The 12,386-nt window shown below is 40.2% G+C and overlaps 1 protein-coding gene across 11 annotated transcripts in view; it reads right to left on the bottom strand.

Annotated features, from left to right (window-relative positions):
- ct (homeobox protein, cut) overlaps positions 1–12,386 on the bottom strand; it is a 135,633-nt gene that overhangs the window by 30,562 nt on the left and 92,685 nt on the right. For 5 of the 11 annotated variants that reach the window (XM_083128593.1, XM_083128595.1, XM_083128597.1 and 2 more), the window contains 4 exons: positions 12,057–12,238; positions 10,792–10,934; positions 9,000–9,878; positions 3,535–3,594 (listed from right to left, as the gene is read on the bottom strand). In XM_083128593.1, the coding sequence (XP_082984719.1) occupies positions 3,535–3,594; positions 9,000–9,878; positions 10,792–10,934; positions 12,057–12,238 (1,264 nt within the window). The remainder of the gene's footprint in view (positions 1–3,534; positions 3,595–8,999; positions 9,879–10,791; positions 10,935–12,056; positions 12,239–12,386) is intronic. The other 6 variants (XM_083128598.1, XM_083128599.1, XM_083128602.1 and 3 more) reach the window with 4 other exon arrangements.

Below are 12,386 nucleotides of genomic sequence, written 5' to 3'. Positions count from 1 at the left end.
ATTGTACAGATTCATAGTTCCCATTAACTTTGACTTTATAATTACAATAAACAAAATACAGATAATAGAGCTTATAAATAGTCAGACGTACTGTTTGGTACGTATGGATAACTTCCACAGTAAAGTGATTTTGGTTTACGTAATATTTTAAACTACGAGTATTATACATTAGTTTAGCACAGTCACATTCTCATATCCTTTTTGTCTCGTACTTCTCTCGATTTTTAAGAGGCTTAAAGTAGAGGGAAACAGGATATTCGCATTGTCACAGTATTGGCGACAAAAACACAAGGCACATGCTCATTTTATAGTTTCAGTCGCGATACCAGATGGCGCATCGAAAAAGCTAATGGAAATAGCCTGAAGTGATGCATCTGCATTGGTCTGTGCTTTCTGGCATTTTAACGTCATTCGTTTGAAACTGCAGTTGCTCTTCTTGATTCTTGGAGCAACTGAGAGGTACACGATATACTTCCTAAGGTGGACTGAGGAACTTCAAGCAATACAATACAACAAAAAATATAAAAAGGTTTACGTACAGGGACCAAATCTACGCGTTGTTTTGTGTCCAGCAAATCTATCTTAGACGCATTGTCTGGATGACACGATATTTAGCGAGCCTATATATTTAACGTTCCACAGAAGTGGCTTGAGCGCCGAATGACGAAACGACAGATGTCCCGTTCGTTGCATCGACGAAAGAAACAAAAGCACTGTCATGTCGCTATTTGCCACACACGGTGAAGAAATAAGTGTGTACTGTTTGTAGGACTAAGAACATTATTGACATCGAAACTGTGAGCAATTCAAGTTACTTACGATACCAGTAGTTGCTGCTGTGGAGTTTTCTGCACACATAACAACTAAAGAAAACAAACACAATAATCCCCTTATTTGATATCAAATACATATTTTCATCATGATTTATAAGATTTTCGGAAGGCCAATCGCCTTAGTTTCCCTACATGTAAATTATTAATTATCCACTATTTCTGACAATATTAGCAAAGCTTTAAACGTTATCGTGCACGGATCACCTGTAGTGAGAAGGAAACACATGGACATACACATAACGCTACGACAGTTTCAGTGACAGAGCTAAAATTTTGTTTAATTCCATATGTATGCTATTAGGCAAATATAATCCCGTTACTCCGATTTCTCAATTCTCTTCTTTTGAAGTGTGCTGTCAATAATTATTGGCGCAAAATTATGAAAATTATTTTGCATATGTGAAAAATGTAAGGATAATATATAATTAAATGTGTCAATTAAATAGTACTGTCTAATTATTTTAGGTGATAATTCGAAGGCATGAAAAGAACAACATATGCTTTTCTTTGTGCAACTGTCACAATATTGGCTGGTTAATTAATCGTTTTGTAATTGTTTAAATGTCAAAACTGCTTATAACTCCGTTGATTCGAGAGCATACCTTTAACAAGAATTGCTCCAAAAGGGGACACTGGCAAGACAATTGTCAAAATGCGTTCCACCCACTTCTGGAAAACTAACATTTTACGATACGTGGTACACTAAAGGGAGATACAGAGAGAGAAGTCCAATCGTCGCAAGAGGGAGATTCCGGAAACGCTTACTTAATTTTCAACCCGCCGCAACGACTATTCAGGGCAAGGGAGTTGGCAAATCTGGTCGGTGCGTTTCTCTGAAAGCTAAAAGACGGGGCCATACGACTGCCTCATTAGTTCCCGCTAGGGATGGTCGATTTGCTTATCTTTGTCTCTCAAAAGACGGCCATCTTCCTCGAAAAGAACACGGATCACAGAGCCCTCTGTCGATAAGATCTCTGAAGCACTCGCACACAGAAATCCCTACCTGTGCTCTTCGGTTTAATCAGAAATCCCCCACCCCACCCCTTCCCCCGATTCCTTCTAAACCTATGAAATATTCGCTGGACCGCGTCCTGTCAAAGGGCCAGCTACGGGACTTGAAATACGGGGATCTACTTGGCACGGGATTAAAGACTGCTCTCCCAGCGCCATCTACCAAGCTCTTTCGACTGTTAAAATTAGTCATTTAGTATCTCTGCCTCGAATCCCTTTTCCGCGAAGACCCAAGACGATACACCTGCAATTATGCGCCTGCAAAGCACTTGTCGTGGTTGCAATACATCTGAAGTATTCGCCGCGTCCCTCTCTCTGATGTGCGGACGGGGAAGTCGCGTAAAGGACAAAGCGATGATTCATCTCCATCCTGGACCAAGAGTGCTGCTGGCATCTGTCTAGGATTCTGCACGTTTACTTTCCTTTCATCCGGGATGCTTCGGTAATAGAGTAAGACTACGAGTCACTGACCTACTTAGAGCCCTATTACCTATCTTAGAGCATTTAGTATTATTGACACGAAAAACAGCATTGCGCGAGAAACATTGAGATAGTAGTGGAGGCATCAAGGTATCTTTATTAGGTAGGCCTTTCCCGACGTTCCGTGAATAGCGCGTCGTGACGTCATGTGGCAGCAAAAAAGAATTAATACATACTGTGCTTTCATACTTTCTTTGATATTGTACACCAAACTAATTCAATTTGATAACAAGAGACGAAGTATGTGATAAAGAGAATATTGTTACAATTCACTCTGTGTTTATTTGAATAAATTACACATGATTTTTTGCGTTCCGCTATATTCATTCAAACCAAATCTTTTATATTAATAAACTACAGAATAACCAATTCTAGAAAATACTGCAGTACTATAAGGAAAACCTGTCCAAGTACAGGATTAATTATATGAATAATCTATTTAAAATTGCTTTCAACAACGTTACCGTTTCTCCGTATTTGATAATTATGATGTTTAATTGAAACATGTTTTAATAATACACAAGGTGTGCAAAGGAGTAGATGACGGTGAATATAATAATATGAAGGGCGCAGTTATTATGGTTTCTTCTAGAGAAAAACTCTTACAATCTCAATAAAATATCTATCACACTTCCCATCGTACGATTAAGAATAAAAAGTCCAATGTAAACCTACTTGAAATGACCTTCCACAAATGGCCAGAATAGTTCACGACTAACTCCAAATTTCGCCGCAATGGCGCCAGTAGGAGTCTGAGAACGTCCTTGTGATTTAATTGAAGGTGTGCGTAATAGTTTTATCACAACATTGAGATAATACAGCAATGAATATATTCCTAAAAAGAAGCTAAAAAAATATCTATCGTCAATATCAAGACGCCTACATGAACAAAAAATTTTGATAGTATGTTCATGTCACTGACAGTGACATTCTAAGAACTGGGGTCATAAAAACCGGAAATGTGTAACAAGTTTAGAATTTTTGATAAGCAGGGGGTTAGTAATGAACCAAGTACATACAGAAAGTTGGCGATTCAGAGGAGCAGTTGACAAATCCCTGGCAGATATCGAACAAACACTGTTAACGGAGAATGAAAATGAATGAGAAAAAACGCTATCTGCGCAAAGCTGGCCTTTTCTTTAGACAATAAAACACAAAATACACAAAACTCTTCTACTCATGCATAAATGGAAGTAATATGAAAACTCACGGATGAAGTCTTCTAGTTCAGCTGTTCTCAAACTACGGCTCTCGAAGGAGTCGCGGGCGGCTGGGGAAATGAAACACAGAAAATATCACCAATAACCCTAATTAAACAGAACACAGTAAACGTTATCACAGTGGTAATGTACAAACGCAACGACAGGAACCACACCTAACGGATCGCGGAAGAAACACTACCAAACTTGCCTGGTTTTAGACAGGCATGACAGAAAGACGCAGTATATCGCTTCCGCTTTGGCGTTTCGAATAAACTCCGATATCCAAAGACGTATTTGGAGGGGAGTTGAGGGGGTCCAGCCCCCGGAAAATTGTCCAGTAATATAATACTGGTCTGCTTTCTGTTTTATTTCTGAAGACTGTTTACTGCCGCTGAGCTTACCTGAAAAGGAGTCAATTAGAATGATTTGGTTTTATATTGACGTTAACGTTTAATCAGGAACATCAGTTTTCATCAGTTGGAACTAAACCTTCTTTTGTTATTCTATAATTCTTGCCTTTTCCTATTTGATTTGACAGTAGATTTTTAGCAGTATTCGCTAGATAGAATTTTTTTTCGCATCATGTTTTCTTTACCTCTTCAAGTAAAAACAATAGTATTTATTGGTAGTATAATGTTCCAGCACTGCAAGAGTTTCATTATATTTAGTGGTATTATTAATAAATCCGATTTACTTGGTTAGTCTGCGAGGACGCCTCCCGAATCAAAACAATGAGAATCTTACTAAGTTATCAAGAAAATTACAGAAAACTCTCTCGAGAGAATTTCACTACGGTGTTACAACCATACACGCAGAATCGGATAAAACAATCGAGGAAATTGACAAATATTATTTACTTGTTTCAAATGGATATTTATGTGCACACGACACTGATTACGTTTGTCCACTGGTTAGGTTAGTCTCGTGCGAATTTTCTGCCAGAATTTGGTCATGCCGAAGGGAAGGGGATTGATGGGGGCCATATCCCCTCTAATTGGCCTAGTATTCCTTACAAAATAACGTTAAAAGTAGGAAAAAAATGGCAAAATGAGAACTATCAAAAACAGTATACGTAACCGCCCTCCCTTTCGACAATTCTGGGCACTGGTCGTGTGCATTTTAGAATTCAAGAACATTTTCCTAACGGATGGGCGATCGGCACCGTATGGGAAGACACTGGTTGGTAGATAGATCCATCCAGGTGCAAAACTTGCCAGCGAGAAAAGCTGGGATTTCTTACACACGGAATGGCGCCCGACCCTGTTACAGGCCGCGAAAGAGTTTTCCCAAAGCGAAAGCATTATTAATTCTTTCTTTACTCTCCCGCCTGCCTCCATTAAACTTAATAGACGGCGGTAATTAAAAGAAATTTCCCAAACAGTACTAACAGTTGCAAATGTTGACGCCATTCATTATCCCCCCTCCCCTCCGTGTCGAGGTCTCGAAAACAATAGACGCAACGATGGGCAGCGACACGGAGCATTAGAGAACTTCGATCGGAGAATGCTAATAGGCAAGCATCGCTCCTTCCGACAACGGAACATCAACCACAGCCATCTTCCCCATCAGTTCCGGGGCGGTAATTTCTATCCCAATCGCTGGGACTGTTTTGTTTCCTCCTATAATATGGGCGCAGAGCTTCCTTGTTGCTGCAGCCGACTGTCTTTTGTTATTTCTTATCGGAGTTTCAAACTTTAGCCTGTATTGGGAAGATTTACGAGTTTCCTTCAAGCCGACGGAGGGAGGAAGATTCGAAACAAAAACGCATCGGATTGAGGAAGGGATGGTTTCTCTTATTCAAGGTGAGAACTTCCTTAATAACTAATAAGAAAGGGGGGAGGATGAAAAAAAGAGAGAAACGGCAAGCATACTGCAGCGCCGCGCCGTGCCGATGAGCGGAACGAAAAACAAATGCTATATGTTTTAAGCCTAAATTATTCAAGCCGGCTTGTCTTCGAGCACGAAGCAAAAACTCCACAAGCACATTTTGCCCGTGCTAATGGGAGATGGATGAAATTAATTGTGTTGGGGAACAATTTTTGACTGGTGCTAAAACTCCCTAAATGGTTACCTTCGACGTTCGAACTAGCACAATATTTCTCTTTTATTATTCGCTCAACAATCGAAACTTCCCCTTTTTTTAATTCGGCGTCAGGACTGAATATCGCTCCGGAACAAAATGAGTTCAAATTATTCTCTTTTTTTTTTTTTACCTCTCACTTTTTTCGGGGCCCCACCATTGCTTTTGGTTTATCGCCATATGCTGCAAGCCGCACCGATGCGCTGATAGCATCGCTGGAGGCAACAATAACTCAGCTTTCTCCCGCCAGGTGGCTCACGGAAATGTAATTTTAATTCTTTCCTGCAGTTCTGCCGTTCTTGCTTGAGACGTTACAGTATCTCTTCCAAACTACTGATTCATTAGCATGACTTGAACAAATATTAAAACGTGGGCATGTTTTGTAAATAAAAAATATTGCAAAAGAAGCACGAATCTAATTCTAGTCGGAGTTAACGTAACAAAAATAGTTAACATCCTTGCATAAATACATTTAAAGAAGATTTCACAAGGGCAATGAAACAAAAAGCATGCGTTAATTTGTAGAATCCTGATATAGAATCTTCAACAAAATAATGTAACCATTGAAAAGTCTGACGCAAATTTGCAGAGAAAATAGAACATTTTCAAGTATCAACAAATTTTCTCACGCCAGAATGCTGTTGACTGCACAGTGAAAAGATAATGTGGGTTCAAGTTTGTTTAAGTCCAGTTTATGCAAGGACAGTTTAATCAGGACAGTCAGGACTGAACCTACAGTTTAAATAGGGATCGAGACCTCTTGATTGCATGGTTACAGCAATACCACTACACCTTCGGGGAGCATAAGGAAATGCATTCTCGGGAAGCTTCCATATATCATTGCACAGCTTACTGCATCGTCTTTATGAGAATAAATCTCTAGTACGTATTCAGTGTACTAAAACCTTTCGTATCCTTCCTCGAGATAATTTCAAGATGGTCACAGCCGCAGGCCATACAATTCCCTGTAATTGTTGGCCCCAATAGAGTCGGTTTCGTAAAGTGACTCGTATTACGACGCGTGAGAAAAATTCAGAATGCTCGGTGCCACATTGCGTGAGTCGTTATTAAAACTTCATTACAATTATCCCTTACGAGAACTTCTTGCTCCGCCAGTAATAGCTCTGTAATTGAAAGCCGAGATATGTTACATTCTCAGCAAACACGCTAAGAACTGACTTTCTATGTACGTGAGAACGAGGTGACTTTGAAGAACGACTACGAAAAACTTATTTTTTTTTAGAAACAAATGCTTTGCGTTAACAACCATATCAACCAGCCATAAAGCTGCAAAGGCAAACCAGCTTTTTCGAAAAGTAATTGAAAATTCGTACGGAACTGGGCTAGTAATTTATCTAGTTGTCAGCTGACAATGCGTTTGTAAAATATATCGAGCTTGGACCTTGTATGGTTAAGTTCATTAGATAATTATCACTGAATGGTGATGACGCCGGTTAAATCTGCAAACATTTCTTTATTCTTTTTACTGTTGTATATTCGGGCACATGTTCTTAGTGATATCCCAGACAAATATCAAATTGATACCGATTAATCTGCAAATATGCACGGACCAAATGCACTTGCTGTAAGCTTCTAGAACCACCGAGATGTATTACGCAATTTCCTTAATCCTACAACTAACGCACAGAGAGTTGAGGAAAGTTATACGACAATTTGGTAATGGAATTGCAAGAAGCTTAACGTCACAGTTCTTACACATACTGACTATGAAGTAGACTTCAGCTGAATATATTTACACCCTAGCGTATAGTCAACCAGCCTGACTTCTACTCAGGGACGGGATGCATATTAACAAGGCGTCTCGTGGTATTTGCCTTGAGTGCGAAAAAGCCAATTTTGAAGTAATATAATTACGTATTTAGTGATAAGAATACGGTACTATAATTGTGTCTGACTTAATGACTGAAAAAGAACAAACAATGCATATTTTTAAGAATCACCTACGCTGATAAGAACAAGTCGTATTTGATGAAAGGAAATAACAAACGAACACAGAAAAGCCGATCCGCTATCTACCGGAATATATATTTTATATATATATATTCCACCTACTTTCTGCCGATGGCTAGAAACAGCAAAGGATAGGTGGTGTGAGCCTCTATAAAGCAACAACAATCCACCTATATTAATTTCTTTTCACGTGATTAACGCACTTACGGAGAACATTTCAACGTAGCCGATTCCGAAAATTATAAATTTAACTAACGATCATATCAACGTTTTGCGTTTGTACTTATATTATTTTGTCGCGCTAAAGGACATTGAAGGTCACGATAATTCGGCGCAGGATTCTACAAATAATAATATTTTAATAAGATGCAATACTATATTTTGGTTTAGTGCTTATGATAAGAAAAAGTGTGCTTATCAGAAATAAGGGTGTTAATAAGCTGAAATAGTGCTGCATAATATTGTGCTTATCAGATATAATATTATGTTATTAAGCTGGAATGGTGCGCTCTATATTATTGTTTATGAAAATAAGAAATATTGTGCGTAATAAGCTGAAACTATGCGTTCTAGTTTATAATAACTACGAGAAATAAGAATAAATTCGATGAGGCATCGTATTCACTTTTTGTTTGGAGTAATATTAATCAATACGGTGCAATTTTAACTCTTGTTGAAGGGTATCAATAAAAATGTAATTTTGTTCCTCAATCCCATATTGTAAGAATCAGTTCATTTTAATACTCATATGTTCCGAAAACTAGAAACAATTTTCACTTTGAAATTAATACTATTTTTTGAGTGATGTTTGTGTGCCATTGCTTATTTGAAACAGACAAAAAGGAACTCTGTTGCAGGATTAGATCATTACCAGACTGAAACTTCTTTCTGAACACGTGTGATTGTAATAACTCGTTATGCGCATGCGCTTACGCTTTGAAGAAAGCAGCAAACTGGCTACACTGCTAGTTCCGTATCTCAATTCGCAGTCGCAATGGCGGCTCTGAGTGTTAGGAGATGCACCACTTCACAACTTTAATTGTCTATATCTATTGAACTACCCAAAATAAACATTTGCTACAGATGACGAAAGGATTGACGGCATGTGCACACATTCGAAATGTAGTTAATGACATGTGTAATTACCATTTCCGGAAACAAATTCGGTTTGTGGCAAATTTAAAGGCAACAGAACGTACAGAATGAGATATATTGATGCTGCGAATTGGCATACGTGTGTGACTCTGTATAAATCATCAGGAAGGAAGATAAGAGTGCTTAAAACTATGCAAAGGTTCAATTTTTTAAGTCTGTTTCCATATGCATTAGGTCTACAACAGTCACCTTGCCGCAGTACGAAAAGTGACTGCGACAGGGTGCCTGTTCTAAAAGTAAATATCTTAAGAAATAGACTCCACTCACCTTTTTTGGGTATCAGCGACTTGAGTAGCATGACGGCGTTCTCGTCGCAGGCCCAGGCGTGCATCTTCCGGTAGCTGTCTCGTCCCTTCTCCGTCAGTTTGTCCCACGGTTTCGGCTTGGAGAGGAGCTCGCTGACTGTACCCTGGGAGAGGCCGAGGACATACTTGGCGAACAAACGCTGGCCAATGTTGTGGATAGACAGGAGTTCCCTCACCCTTCGGGCGATGTGTAGCGTGTCCAGGTTCTGATTCGCGTATTTGTCCATGTTGTAACGAAGCATTTCCTGGAGTCGGGCTTCCATGGGGTCACCTTTAGGGATGAGGGATTCCCCAAGTCGCTCGTCGAAGCGAAACGGGCTTCGATCGTCGAAGCGAAATGGGCTCTTGTCCTCGCGGAGGGAAACGACACTGTTATTTGCATTGTTGATGAGAACGGGAGGTGGGATATTGTTGTTGACGTTAATGTTATTGTTGCCGATGTTGTTATTGTTGCACAAAACACTGCCACTGGATTCTTCGGGGGGAGTCTTCGGGTTCCCGTTCACCAGATGATGGCTAATGATGCTGGAGACGGACGTCGGCGTCGTCGTGCTGTTGCAGGTCGTCGCCGGGGTCGGCGCCGCAGACGTGGCCGTCGCGATGCTCGTCGGCGGTGCGGACGTGGGGGTCGAGGGCGGCCCTATCACCTTGTCGCCTGGAGGACTTTCCTGCTGATCTGTAGGTGAGTGAAGTGTTGCGTTTTGGCTAAGGATGGAACGCTCCAATGAGCGTCGCCAGTTTGCCACGATCTCCTCACCAAGGAAAGTGCCAAAAGTCTCCACGTTTTGGAGTGGGGGAGGGAAGAGGATCGGCTGGGAGCCCAGATGTGACGTGGTACTTCCTGGAAGAGTTAATTGACAATAGTGGCCAACACGGAACGTGACAATTCATCCCCCCTTTAAATATATAAATATCCAATCAAGACAGAAAGAGAAGAGTTCGTGCAAGCAAGACGAAAGAGAGAATCACAAGAGATTAAACAAGTATTCCTCTTTGAATATATATAACCCCCCACAGCGCACTTGAGAATCTTGTAATACATCAAACCATCACTCTGAGCTGTGCGCCACAATTCCCTTGAGGAACTGAACCCCGTAAACAACACCTAAGAGGCACATACATTAAAGAAAGTTTATTCGAAATTTATTTTACAATTTTGCAGTGGACAGCGAAAGGGGTGCCTGTAAATAATCCCGACACATCTTCTGCTTCATTTGGCCAGAATAAAGCAGCGTGTTGTGCCATTTGGGAAAGCAACCCCCATACATTCCTTGGACTTGTTGGGCGAAACCCTTCCAAAAACTACCGTCACACCAGGTGTCGCTTTCTGAGGATTTGGGACAAAAGAACAGGGCCGGGGGTGGGGTATATAAAAAATAAAGAACAATAGTAGTGCTGGGTTTCAGGTGGTATCGTGGCAAATAAAAAACAAATCATTTGTCAAACAAGCAATAACAAGTAAAGACTTTTATCAACAAAACAAGGTTTGAACGTTTCAGGTTACAGGTTAAGGATTAAAGTATTTTTTTAAAAAAAATAAGAAAACCAGACCTTAAAAAGATAGGGAAGCGAGCACCCAGAAGTGCCAGTAAACACCACCAACATAGATGCTGCCATCTGCCCAAAGAAAGCCAACACTTAAAGGTAAGCAAACAGAATACTATTACACAGTCAACTAATGGTGCACGTAAGGTTACAGAAGAAGGCAGTGGAGAGAGAGAGACAGACAGTCACACAACTGGAGCGCCACTTACCTTGAAGGTCTGCGTTGGAGACCTTAAGCGCCGTGTTCTCTGATTGGAGAGCCTTCGTTCTCTCCAAGAGCAGCATCTCCAACGGTTTGTTGGAGCTTTCGCCAGTCCCAGGCAAAGAGGGAAACTCGATAGATCTCAGAATGCTGAAAGAGAAGAAGTGGAAGACGTTAGTTTCTTCTGTAACATTGCGTTCTGTGAATATATGATAAATACTACCACTGATTTCAACAATAACGAAACTACCATAAGAGAATAATGCGTGACATGCTTTTGATGTTTAAAACACGCAGAAACAAATAAAAGCATTCACACTGAAAGGCACAGTGATGGTAATATAACTGGTACTACATCACATGGGCGTAACTAGCAGGATGTGGGCGGACTCCCCTGACTTACTAACCCCATATATTACCAATATTGCATTCTACTGTGCTTATCACAGAATTACTTGCATGTATTTAATCTTGCACATAATTCAGAATATTGTAAATATAGCGAAAATATTCTGTCGGGCTAGGTGAGTTGTGAAAAGGATTCAAAGCTTTCGAGAGCTAACGTTACTCATCTTCAGGGCAATGTTTTTTAGGGAACAACACTATTTTTGGGGAAATTGTGCCGTTCGCCCCCCCCCCCTTGAAATAAATATCTTCCTTGCACCTCCCAAGAGAAAATCCTGCGGAAGCCCATGCTTCACGGTAGAAGTGGTTATAGGACTAGGTTATACAGAGTGGCTTCTACGCTGAAGATGAAAGTGACAGCTCGAGAAAATCTTTTCATCATTCTTCGCCAGAAAAGCTTCAAGAATTACTTCATTGCAAATAGCATAAGTTCATAACAGGTCACTACCCAGGATTTGTTTAAAGGGGGACAGCAAATTAATAATGTTTTCAAACTTCCCTACATTTTCTTATGCCAACACCATTGAACAGCCATGATAATTCTCTGTTTAAAAAATAATATGTGTACGAATTAAATCATACGTATTAGCAATGATTCTTGTAATGAAGAACATGTCAATGTGAGTTAACAAAAAAGGGGGATATTTTTTGCATCACGACTTTAATACTGACAAGAATACACTGTTCCGACTAAATCTGATAACCTTGCATCAATCGTTGTAAAACTTAAATTAGCAATAAATCCCTCCTTGGGCATGGACTTCTAGAACAAAAATCAGCTAGGAACATTTCGGTGTAAGTTAGAATACCACAAAGTTCTTAGTGTAAATACAATTCTTTCTGCTTTTAAAATGGAATTTCACGAACCTGAGTTCCCTCTTCACCTCCTCGTAGTCTCTTTGGGATTCTAAACGCGCTTCGAGTCTCGCGATGTGTTGAGTCTTCTGGTCCAGTTGCTCCTCCAAGCGGGCGATCTGCGTAGCCGAGCTCTCCTGTAGCTTGGCGAGGCTGGACTGGAGCCTCTGCACATCCTCCACCAGCTGAGAGATCTGAAAGACACAAAAATGCTATTGATAAATACCTCCAGTTGTAACGGCTTTCTTACAAGTATATATACACATATAATGTGTGAGTGTGTGTGTGTATGTGTGTAAACAGGTCCGTCCAGGATATTAAAAGAACAAGAATGAGTGACAT

This window comes from Lepisma saccharinum, chromosome 9 (assembly GCF_977018435.1).
Source record: "Lepisma saccharinum chromosome 9, izLepSacc3.1, whole genome shotgun sequence".
NCBI classification, from domain to species: Eukaryota; Metazoa; Arthropoda; class Insecta; order Zygentoma; family Lepismatidae; genus Lepisma; species Lepisma saccharinum.
Note: the sequence above shows the minus strand (reverse complement) of the source record. Positions and strands in the feature narration are given on the sequence as shown.